The 13399-nt window shown below is 35.8% G+C and overlaps 1 protein-coding gene and 1 pseudogene across 1 annotated transcript; one reads left to right on the forward strand and one right to left on the reverse strand.

Annotated features, from left to right (window-relative positions):
- The first annotated feature begins 3073 nt into the window (after nt 1-3073).
- On the forward strand, nt 3074-3359 carry LOC103403901 (large ribosomal subunit protein eL38z/eL38y-like). The gene has a single exon (XM_008342746.3). The coding sequence runs from the start codon at nt 3089-3091 to the stop codon at nt 3296-3298; it is 210 nt and encodes a 69-aa protein (XP_008340968.3). The 5' UTR covers nt 3074-3088; the 3' UTR covers nt 3299-3359.
- LOC103403908 (sugar transport protein MST4-like) lies at nt 3326-12038 on the reverse strand (annotated as a pseudogene).
- Nucleotides 12039-13399: the final 1361 nt, after the last annotated feature.

Raw genomic sequence — 13399 nt, forward strand, 5'->3', positions numbered from 1 at the left:
TTAAAATACTTGTTTACTTTTAATTGTTAAATAAAAATTAAGAATTAATTAAATTTTTTATTCCATTTGACGAATGAGTGGGCCCCATTCCTATCACATCATTATTTAACAACTAAATTAACAGAAAATTTAACTGAGGTCTAACATTGCAACGAATTTATAAGTTGAGGTATGATATTGCAATGTTTAAAATATGAGGTATGAAATTGTAATCGACCCATAATTGAGGTATTTTTGTGTAATTTACCCTTTGTTTTTTCACTTAAAATTTATCTTAATATGCCCTACATATTTTTGCATAACACACTCACACCCTACACTCTCATCATAAACCCCACATTTTTTGCATACACTCAACATTTTTCACATCAATTGCGAATACATACCTTATGTTTTTATTTTTATTTTTTACTTTTGTATAATCATAAAACCGCGCAAATGCATAGCAAGCTTTACCTCAACATGAAACAACAACCATGCAAATGCCAGTGCAAAATTAAGGAAGCTGTTAGTCATTCTTTGCGACTGCAAGAGTCAAAAACACCCCTAGCGTAATGTCTTGATGGCATTCAGAATTAGGCAGTATGCAACAGTATAGTGGAGAGCCTCCTCAACAACCTTAGGATACTACTTCCACAATTCATTGCATTGCCTAGACCGAGAACCTCCTTAACAACCTTAGGATCACAGTATGTAACAACATAGTGGAGAGCCTAAGCATCATCTAACGTAATATCAGACTCCTTAAGCAGAAGTCCAACCAGTTCAACATCATCAGAATCCTTGTGGATTCTCCTGATTCTCTTATCCTTTATCGGCTCAATTTCTTACACATTTGATTCACCATTTTCCTGAGATTTGAGACGAAGCAGTTTGATATCATTTGAAACTTCAAGCGGAAGCTCTTTCTCTATAGCCATGTTGTCAAGATTGAACCTTGCTACCCTATGGATGCAGTGTGAGAGCAGTGGACTCAGTTGGCAGTGGACGGCAACCCCTCTCACATCAGACCTCTTGATGTTAATAACTATGTTCCATTCGTTAAAAATAATTTTTTTAATTAACGTGTTTGTAGTTTCATTTATTAGAGTTTTGTTCTATAATGGAGTTGAAATTGATTTTGTAGTTGAAGAAGATAAATAATTTTGGAATATTTGAGGTGTATTTATAATTTATTTTACTTTTATAAAAAAAGCCATAGATAAAGGTTTTCTAGTTAAGTCAGAATTTGGACCGCAGAGAAAATACCCCTTTTGACCAACCAAATCAGTTCAGATTTGATCTCAAATGATCTTTTTTTATAGCTTGCACGTCCTCTTCAAGTCCTCAAAAGGAACCTTCCTCAAAAAACACTGTCTTGATCGTCAAAATGCCCAAAACGTTCCTTAACGTCAATGTTGGAAAGCAATGCACACAAGCTTCTTTTATTCGCTCAGTCAAACAACACTGAATTAAAATACAGAATTTTGGAACAATCATCTTGAAAGACTCGCAAACCAGCTCCAGTTGGAATTACTCCAAAATTCCTACGTGATGCCCAAAGTAGATTCGCATGTCCTATAATTGAAATATAAAGTAAAATATAAAAATTCTACCAAATTAACATATAAATTAAAATTAAGAATAGGTTAAATATATATTATAAGATCGACTCATCAATATTTTACACAAATCTACTTTAAGAAATCGTACAGGTTTGAATCATGAATGCAATGAGTTGAAGAATAAGATCCTAACTACCTAAGACAGTCCATCACTTGCATGTTTTTACACATAAGTTAATTAAGATTTTTATGCTCCATTGATATTAAAATGTAGGTGGTAAGAAAAAATATAAACTTTAAGGAAACCTAACAACCTCAATTCTATATTTATAGATTAAACCACATCTGTGGGCCACAACATTTATAAGAACAGGACAATTTACATATTTTTTTACTCTACTGCACGTGACGACAGGCCACGGGCACCAATGTTGTGGAATTCATACTTACAAAATTAATGCTTATTCATACATAATTTATTTTAAAGAATTTTAAAAAGTCATAGATTTTAATAGACTTTGAGTGCATTTATGAAATGATTTTTGTTATAGCAAAACCGCTTCCTTTAAGATTTTATTGGATTTCATTTTTTTTCAATTCTCTAATGATATACTTCATCATCCATCATAATGCAATGACTATTATTATCACCACTTCTATCATCATGTTATCATAATCACTTACCTTTAGGCCAAATAATGACCTAGTGGACTCCATAAAATTATATTCCAGCTCTTGATTGTGAATGAGCTTTAAGGCAAATAAGACCATATTTTTTCATTTTTGAACATTTAGCCCTTGTGGCCTTAGTTCATTCAAAAGGAGAAGCAAAAGCCATTAACCAAGAGATACAACTGTTAGTTTTATTCCATTTTTCTCCACCACTTAATCTCTTGCTTTATATTTGAAATATTCCCACAAAATACGACTCATCCCCTAGACTGACACTTGGAAACCATATACATATTTATAAGCCACGTCAAATTTTTTGATGAAATTGACAAAATCTAGGTAAACAATAAGAACAACAATTAAGCTTAATTTTATTAAGTGGGATGAATGTCAAATTTCAAAGGGAGTTAAGTGTGCAAAATGTTAACGTTAAGAAGAAGTGGGATTGAAGTCAAGTTTCAAGAGGTATTCCGAATAAAAAAATAATAATAATAAAAAATAAAAAATAAACTGTTTACTTGGTGGCTTGGATAACTCTGGAAATTGGTAAAAATGAACTTTATAGTCATACAGAGACGAGTTCAAGCACGCCCTCTGGTGCCGTAGTCAGGGGCGGATCCACAGTGGGGTCAATGGGGTCACACGACCCCTTCGAAGGCATGGAAATAACCTTGGAGTTGTTGGTGCGACCTCTTGGAGCTGCTGCTGCAACCTCTTGGAGCTGCACACCACGTGGTCGACGAAATGTCTGAAAGAAGAAGAAAGAGTTCGCTTGCAGGTTGAAGAAGAAGGAGGTTGCTGGCGCGTTGATAGCCTCCTCAAACTTTGAGAGAGAATTCGCAGCCTCCGGTCTCGACCGAGCAACAAGCAAAATGCCGAAGCAAATCCATGAGATCAAGGATTTCCATCTAACTGCAAGAAGGAAGGATGCCCGCAATGTCAAAATCAAGAGGACCGAGGATGCTGTCAAGTTCAAGGTTCGGTGCTCCAAGTACCTTTACACACTTTGTGTGTTTGATTCCGAGAAGGCCGACAAGTTGAAGCAATCTCTTCCTTCAGGTTTGAACGTTCAGGACCTTTGAACAAGGATTTTGGAGTAGCTGGTCGCGCTATCCTACCAAGACTCGATGAAATGACGATATGCATGCCGTTTCTGTTAAAAAAAATTTGCGCACTGCGTGCTATCCTTATTGACCCCCCTAACATTATTTCCTGGATCCGCCACTGGCCGTAGTCCATAAATCTTTTCCAGAACCAATGCTGTTTCTAGACTTTTTCTGTCATCTCTTCGATCGGGACACCCTTCGATAGCGAACCTCTAGCGGGAATGTCTCGCTAAGGATCAACCACCCAAGAGGTCCCCAAGACCATGCAAGGGACGACACAAAACTGCAAACCATAATCACCACGATGGCCAAGCCTGGGATAAGGTTGTTAAAGTTGTCCTGGACTTTGAGTCCCATCACTATTGCAACCACCAATTGAGAAAGAAACATTTGGACACCACCTTCTAACAAGAGCACGCGACGACCGGCTTTGTCAACAAAGTAGATTGATACAACGGTTGAAAGGACATTGACAGCTCCTGTTATAACAGCTGAGTAGAGGGAAGCATCACTCTTGAATCCCACGGTTTGGAACAAAACTGGAGCGTAGAACATGATTGCATTGATGCCAATGAATTGTTGGAACACCTGTACAAAACATTAACACATTAACTAAATGAGAATATCAGAATAAACCAATTTGTAGGTTTTATTATAAAATAAACGAAGATGAAATAATTTATCAATTATTGACCTGCATCATAACACCAATGACTAGCTGAGGCCTGTTCCTACGCTTAAGGAGATTTTGGAAGGGATTCTTCACTTCTTTAGCCACACGACTTGCTTCAACGATTTCTAAGAATTCTGGTTCCACATTGTCAACACCTCTAATCTTTTTAAGAGCTGCTTTGCCTGCATCCAACTTACCACGAGCAATCAAACTATTAGGTGTGTCTACCACCATGAGAGAACCCAAGGTTAGCATAGCTGCAGGAATGCTAGCCAAACCCAATGGTAGCCTCCATCCCCATCCCCCTGCATTCTGTGGAGCAAAAATACATTATAATTACTGTACCCGTCCAAAATAAAAACCACCAGTACATTTTAGCTTAGCGAAATATATTAAAACACCTACTCATCATATGATTAAGTAATATTTATGACTTCATATTCTTGTGAAATTAAGGTGCAATATTGGACTTACTTGGAAGTTCCATAGTTGATAAGGTTTGCAAAAAGAATGCCTATGGTGACATTGAGCTGGAAGAGTATGTTAAGTGCCCCCACGAATTCTTGTAGGTGCAATCTCGGAAAGGAAGCCTATGGTGACATTGAGCTGGAAGAGTATGTTAAGTGCCCCACGAATTCTTGTAGGTGCAATCTCGGAAAGGAACAGTGGCACGGCCTGATATATGCACAGAAAATACAACATGATCAAAAATAAAATTATGGGTTTATAACATGTTGCATATATGTGCTCGTACGTTTATGCATGTTAAGGCCAGTTATGCAGTGCCTTCCTGTAGCTAATTAAAAGTGTTTTTGACAGGGTTTGTCGAGAAAGAAATTAAATGTTTATTGGTTGTAAAAGCACTTTCTGGAGAAGTATCTAATATTAGTGTTTGTTTGATAAAAAAAAAAATTATGTGCTTCTAATGAAATCATCCCAACAAGAGTGTTTCCTACAAAACCACTCCCAAACATGCTAGGTTCAAAACAAAATACTACTATTAGTGGTAGTTGGAGATAAAGTTGAAACTTAAGATAACTGGTTAGCAAAGCCAACGCCACATCCAAGTAAAATCCTCCCAATAATAAGCCTTGAAAATCCAAAATTTTTTCATGAACTTTAAACAAACAAATGTCTATTAGAACCTGAATGTTCTACTCCTATGTGAATGAATTGATTTTTTCTTCATTACACTAACCACATTCTTGTCCATTTATTTTATGATAGGGACATGTCGAATTTGAACAAACTTGACTTTACCGCTTTAGAGGTCTCTGGAAGAAACTACCTTAGGTGGATCCAAGATGTGAAGCTCCACCTAACCGCAAAGAATTTACGTCCCGCCATTAAAGATGAGACGGACAACCCGGTTGGCGAAGCTGAGAAAGCTATTGCCATTATCTTCATCCGAAGACACATTCATGATGCATTGTAAACCGAGTACCTTGTTGAGGAAGATCCACGAGCACTTTGGGTCTCTTTGCTTCGATCACCAAAAGGATATCTTCTTGCCTGAAGCAAGTCATGACTGACAGCATTTGCTCTTCCAAGACTTTAAGTCTGTGAATGAATATAATTATGAAGTTTGTCGAATCTAATCACTTCTCAAGTTCTGTAACTAGAACTTGACCAAAGAGGATCTCCTAGAGAAGACCTATTCGACATTCTCTACTACCAATATTGCCCTACAACAACAATATAGGTCTCATAAGTTCACTAAGTTTTCAGATTTGATCTCTGTTTTACATCTCGCTGAAAAGCAGAATCAATTGTTGATGAAAAATCATCAAACTCGACCTATTAGGAAGACTGCTATGCTTGAAGCGGATTATAGCACAAATCAACACCCAAAATGCCAACATATACGTGGTAGGGACAGCTAGAAGCCACTCTGTCAAGGTCAACAAAGCCAAGATCCATCTAAGGAAGGAAACAGAGCCCAGAAGCATTCTAACCTGACACCATGAATGCAAACATGTGCTACCGCTGTGGTTCAAAGGACCATTGGTCCCGTGTTTGCCGTGCTCCCCAAAGGTTGTAGCTGAATATCATTCTCGTCGTAAAAAGTTTGAATCAAACTTTTGTGTAAGTGGATGAACCAGAGAGTACCAAGATGAAGGTTTTTGACTTTCAATAGGCCATTACCCATATGGAAGATGAGAATCTTAGACATGAACTATTTTTAGTTGATTTTTAGAACACCTGGGGCCAAATTCCAGTTAGTGGCCGAACCCTCTCTTTGTTTTTGTGTATAATTTTGAACAATTTTTCCTTTATATTTGGATTATTTGTTGGTGATTTGTTTTTGGATATTAAGTTTTTAAATTAATTACCATCCTTGAATAATACTTACATTATTTTGAATGAATATTTGTTTTTAGAACTTTTATGCAAGTGATCGATTCAAATTAATTTTTATTTCTAGGTATGACTAGTGGGAAAGTTAGTTGTTTGGCAGATAGTGCAACCATGCACATTGTTTTGCGTGGACTTATTTATTTCACTAACTTCATACCTAAGAATACATATATGACAACCCTCTCAGGCCCATCCAACCTGATCAAAAGATACGGTAAGAAACGTATAATAATGTACAATGGTACAATCTTGACCATTGACGAGGCACTGTATTCTCCACATTCCGGAAGAACGTAGTTGAGTTTCAAGGACATTAGAAATAATTACCATGCTAAAACCTATGTAGAAAATAGAGTTGAATTTATGTGCATCACTTCTTACGAATATGGCCAAAAGCATATTTTAAAGAAGATGGAGCGTATCTCGAGTGGTCTATATACTACAACCATATGTCCTATAGAGAGCCACTATGTAGCCGGCCTTACCTCAGGGACCGCGCACGAAATTACAATTTGGCATGATCGCTTGGGACACCTTGGACGAATAATGATGCGCTAGATCCTCAAATCTTCACACGGACATCCACTAACCCGAAGTTTAGGTTTGATTCAAGGAATTGTATGTCAAACCTGCTCTATGTGAAATCTTATTAGTAAGCCTTCTTATGACAAGATTCGTTTGAATCCTCCTATTTTTTTTATAAAGGATTCAGAGGACATTTGCGGATCGATTCACCCTTCCTACTGACCGTTTAGATATTTTATGGTATGGCGTTCAACATAGAAAAAGGAAACAATTCTAGGTTTGTTTTTATAATTTGGAGACAGAGAATTCTGACGGAGGATGGCACTACCACTATTGGGATGGTGGTTGATAGTGACACCTTCCAATGGTTTTGTTGAAAGCATCCGGATTCACGGTTGGGATGGTGGTTTATAGAGACACCTTCCAGTAGTTTTGTTCAAACCATCACGATTCACATACCAATTTCGGTCCAATCAATAGCCTGTAAATCCTAAACCCTGAATTCGATTACATACAAAAGATTCAAGACAAGCTCCCGCCAACTGTGAAACACCCTATAATTCAATTTCTCGACTTATTCAACAAGTAAAAATAAATAGATTGGAAAAAAAAAGCAGAAATAAATAGAAACTACAGTAGAATCTTAAATTTATATACTTTGGTTACAATTGGGTTTTGTTTTGGGAGCATTATTACATAGAGGGTTCAGGTGGGTGTAAAGAAAAGTGTATATAATGGATTGCGTTTTGTTTTATAATTGAGGGTGGTAATAGTATTAACCTGCAAAGATAACAAAATGGGATATTCTTGTAGACAAAGCATTGTATCTCTTACTTCTAAAACCTAGGAGTGCAAAGCAAATGCTTGTTCTTTGTACATACTATTACCACATGCAACTATTTATCTTTAGACCATCTCCAACACTTAGGGATAAAACTTAAAAATTTAAGCCAGAAAATTTTAAGTTTCTAGAAATTGTTTTTGTCACATCCCTTGATCTTTGTACATACTATTACCACATGCAACTATTTATCTTTAGACCATCTCCAACACTTGGGGATAAAACTTAAAAATTTAAGCCAGAAAATTTTAAGTTTCCAGAAATTGTTTTTGTCACATCCCAGGCTTGAATCCGCCGTAGCATGATATTGTCCGTTTTGGGTCCCGACCACATCCTCACGGTTTTGTTTCTGGAAACTCACACAAGAACTTCCCAATGGGTCACCCATCATGGGATTGCTGTTGCGCAATCTCGCTTAACTTCAGAGTTCTGATGGAACCCGAAGCCAGTGAGCTCTCAAAAGGCCTCGTGCTATGTAGAGATGAGAATATACATATAAGGTTTACATGATCCACTCTCCTGGGCAATGTGGGATGTCACAATCAAATTGTCACATCATCGCCCGGGCCCGCACCATATTCCGGGCTCGACTCCATCGTAACACGATATTGTTCACTTTGCGCCTCGACCACGCCCTCACGGTTTTATTTCTGTGAACTCAGACAAGAACTTCCCGGTGGGTCATCCATCATGGGATTGCTCTCGCGTGATCTCGCTTAACTTCAGAGTTCTGATAGAACCTGAAGCCAGCGAACTCCCAAAAGGCCTCGTGCTAGGTAGAGATGAGAATATACATATAAGGCTTACATGAACCACTCGCCTGGGCGATGTGGGATGTCGCAGTTTTTCTCCTCTAATGGTTATGGCTAGCCGAGATTATTATAATAATTTTAGCCTAATTTTTTTCTTTGAGTAATTTTTTTTTAAAACAAAATTTATGTAGATTATTCTAATTTATTTTTATGAACATTTTAATTTAAAAATATTTAAATTTTGATAAGTAATTAAAAATTATACAAATACATAGGTATTTATAAAGTTTTAAGTGAAATTTGATTTAATTAATTTTTCAATTTTTTTTAGTACATCAATAGTTTTACACTAAGGGGAGGAAGAGTTCGGCTAAGCCACACAATGGACAGCCTAATTTGATATCAAATCTTTTTTAAAATTATTTTAGACGTTAGCTTTAATTTTGGGCTGTCAAATCTTTTTTTTTTTTTTTGAAAAACTAATGAAAATGACTTGAAAAGTTTTAGTTTTAATAAAAAAAAAACCATGTTATAAGTTTTGTTTAATGCTTAGTACAAGGTCCATATTAAAGCAGTCCAATTAAAAATGGCCCAACTATAATAAATTATGATTTATCGACTTTACCCCCAACTTTTTAAGGTTGAGTTCCAAATTTTCATCGTTAATGAAATTCATCGTTGTTTTGCAGACCTTCTTCTTTTTCTTTAAAACAAAAATATAGATCTCATGCTATTTAATTTATATTTTGTATTATTTCGTTGAAATGTGATCATCGTTATTATTTATAGTGTATTTGCGATATTGTTTTTCAATTTTTCTTCGTCAATGGAGTTCATCGTTTGTTTCTCCATAAAATAAATTTGAGATTTGCATGCTATTCAATAATAACGACGGGTCATTGTTTCTGGACTGTAAAAATAAACTGTCTCTGGATTTTAAGTAACAATATTTCTGAAATCTAAGTCACAGTTTTTTGAATTTAAATTACTGATTCTGGAATCTAAGTCACTGTTTCTGAATTTAAATGAAATATATACACTGTTTCTTAAATGTAAGCTAGAAAAAAATGGTGAAATTCATTGTATTTGGATTCAAAGCAAAATAAGCACTATGTTTCTTAAATATAATCAGCTGATGCATGAAAGAAAAGAAACAGTCAATGGTTAAAAACATAGACTGTTTCTGGAATGTAAGTCACTATTTTTGGAATCTAACTCACTGTTTCTGAAAAAGAAATAGTGAAATTTACTGTATTTGTATTCAAAGCAAAATAAGCACTCTGTTTCTTACATATAATCAGCTAGTGCATGAAAGAAAAGAAACAGTCAAATGTTAAAAACATAGACTATTTCTGGAATGTAAGTCACTATTTCTGGAATTTAAGTTATTGTTTCTGGATTTTGGTTTTTGTTTTTTTTTTCTAGATACAGTGTTTGTTTGTGCACAGACAAAACAAACACTGTATCTGATTTTTTTTTTATACCAGAAACACTGTTATGTTTTGGGTTCTCCAGAAATAGTTTTATGTTTTGGTTCTTTTTTTTTTCCAAATATTTTTTCGTCGGTTTCTGCCATTAAACTTCTATGAACTTGGTTTGGCGGCTTTGTTCCGATGAATGATTCATTTTTCAACTTTGATTTGAATTGACTCTTATTTACGAGTTAAGGTTGGTGAAGAGTTGTCTCCGAGTGCCGCACACCAACATCCAAAGAGAACAAAATCCCCAGATTCTTACATGTCCGCCTACGCCGAGAAAGCCGGCCAGAAGGGTGGGTTCTTCATGCAAGAGGAAACTGTAGTTCTTCGAGACCACGAACCGCGAAGAAGTTGAAGATATGTTCAACATCCAAAGAGAATAAATAATAAGAATTCAAAGAATACCAATTAGCTAGCTAGTTGGGGAGGAAAGGTAATTCATATGATTGAAGTAATTCAACTCACAGATGATGAAGGAATACAAATATATATCCACATCCAACTGTCTGAAAAACTCATCCAAGTACCCCTCCTATATATAACCTGGAAATTCAGTCTTGCCCACCAGGCTTGAATCTATCCATGAACTTGTAATACAAATTATACGGACGTGATTGCCACGTTTTTGGACCGTACATAAACCCAGAAACCAAAAATCGTGAAAAATAAATAAGAAAAAAGGTGTAATAATAGTATTCCGTTGAATTGAATTGGCACCAATCCATGAAGCAGCTTTGATTTATGTACATGGGTAGCTCCTTTGGGCACGAGAGTTGATCATAAAACTTGATCTGAACATATCTTCAACCTCTTTGCGGTTCGTGGTCTCGAAGAACTGCAGTTTCCTCTTGAATCGAATCATTTAGGGTATTTACAGAAGTCTAGATTTATAGCAGGTTGGGCTTGTAAGTTTGGCCCATGGACAATTTTTGGATGGTTTTTTATTAACCTTTGAGCCGTTTTGATTAAATAACATTTTAGGATGATTTTTTTATTAAATATTTGTTGACCCAAGCCATTTTCATTAAAGTTCTTTTTTTTTCTTCTTAAATTTGACTTGGGAAAGGGATCCTTTTCGGATCCCTTCCTCCTAATCCACAAACTTTGGAGATCTAGACTATTGAAATTTGATCTAACGACTAAAGTTACTTATATATAAAAACTAAAGAAAATTTGAAATATGAAAATTTGGTAGGTCTAAAATTATTTCAGGGACATGGGGGGCGTGGGTTTGCTTAAAAAACCGTATCTATTTTTGAAAGGAATCAACACGAACATCTTTTGAAGATTCGATTCTCAGGTCCATTTAACGAATTCATTGTGATTGGATATTGTGGTGCAAGAGCTACAAATGGTTCAAATACAATCCATTGCTAATTGCTAAACGCCAACTTATTTGGTTTTCACATTTGGTTTAAAATTTTGTTTTTCTAGTATTATTCATATTTAAGTATTCATGGGTGATTACTCTATAAGAAATTTTATTTGAACTCATATAATCTTTTTCTACATCCAACTTACTCATACACTCATATTATTTTTAATGAAAGAATTAATATCTCTTTAAACCCAATTTTATACCTAAATTACCCTCACAAACCCAATTCAAAATGTGAATTTATCTTTACACCCATTTAAAAAATAAAATCCCAATTGAATAATTTGGTGAAGGTTCTACTTGTTTATGAATCTTCCATATACTTTCTTGATATCCATGTCCCCATGACTGTATTTGCATAAGCATAAAGTATATGCCTTCATATGTCTATACTTAAAACATTATAGAAAATAAACTAATAATAACTTTTCTTTCTATGCAGATATTGTGATATGTGGTAGTTAGGCGGGAATGCTTGGGGTATCGACGAAGCTGCCATAGGTGTAGAGAAAGGTGATGTACAATTTGTGTTGCCAATAGCAGTGGAGGATGAGCTTACCAAGCTCTACCTTGGAGATTATGTGTTATACCTAGAGGTGACTTATCGTCGGGAACATTAACCTCCTTCTCAAGCTGGGAAACCACTTCTTTTCCGTTGAAATATTCAACCAAGAAGAGAGTCTTAATTCCAAAGTGAGGCTTCGCCACCATCTACACAGCAAAACTCAACCCCCCCCCCCCCCCAAAACCCATCTTCTCAACTTTCAGTGTTGATGGACATAAATTGAAACTCAAAAAATCATCTTCTCAACTCTATAAAAAAAAATAGAAATCAAACGAAGAAAAAAAAAGCATTTTAACGTAGGATCAACGTAGGATAAACATTACATGATGGTAATGTTTAATTTGGGTGTGGGTTTATTGATAAATTTCATTTTATTATTTTAATTTTATCTTGTACTTAATGGTAATCATGCAATAAGGTAAAAATGATAATTCACATTTAAAATAATAACATATTTATTATTTTTAAAACAATATAACACATGTTAAAATATTATTCAACAAATCAAAAAGAGATGAAAGCTTTGAATGGAAGCAAATACATTACGGACAAGGATTGACTATCCTCCCACTTCCAGTGCCTTTTTGTGCTTTTCTGTTTGTGTGGTCACGGTTAAGCCACGTCAACATTTTATATTACTATTTATTTTTGTCTTATTATCTCTATAAAAAAATAATATAAAATGTTGACATGGCTTAATCATGACCACACAAAACAGGAGGACACCGAAAGTGAAATAACAGACAATCCTTGTCCATACATCATGGTCTGAAATGCCGATAATATCGGCGAAATATCGCCGATATTATCGGTTTTTAAGGGAACCGATTTTTTTTTCAATATCCAAATGATTTTCGTCAAAATATCGCGATATTATCGATAATATCGATAATATCGCGATATTTCCGAAACTATCGCGATATTTTGGCCTGGTTTCGACGGAAAGAGGACGCCGGAGCTTACAAGCTCCGGTCAACCCCAAAACGTGACCAACACATGTCAAATAAACTACCAAACCGAAGCCCAAGGGAAGAGGAAGAGATCTATACCATTTTCAAGGCATGCCGTGGTCGGAGCTCGACGGAGTTTCACCTTGGAACCCACGGTCCACACCGGAAACTGGGTTTTGGTTCGTTGTCTGCACTAGCAGAGGGAGAAGAAGAACGAGGGAGATGAGGGAGTGCTGGTGTGTGTGTGTGTGAGTTCGGGGAAGAACCGAAGAACTAGAAGGAATGATGAGAGTTGCAGAGAGAGGGAGGAATGATGAGAGTTTCAGAGAGAGGGAGAGCATGGGAAAGTGGAGAGAAAGAGAGGACTGAGACAGATGAGAGATGAGGGCCTTGGGACAAAAATAAGGGGGTGGACCCCTTGGCTCACTAATTAAGATCCAAAAACAATAATATTTTTAAAAAATAAAAATAAAAACCTACAAAGTAAAATTATAAACTAAAGGGAAGAGTTTTACATTAAGGCCTTATTCGAAGATGTGACCCTTCTAAACTAGAAA

This window comes from Malus domestica, chromosome 16 (assembly GCF_042453785.1).
Source record: "Malus domestica chromosome 16, GDT2T_hap1".
NCBI classification, from domain to species: Eukaryota; Viridiplantae; Streptophyta; class Magnoliopsida; order Rosales; family Rosaceae; genus Malus; species Malus domestica.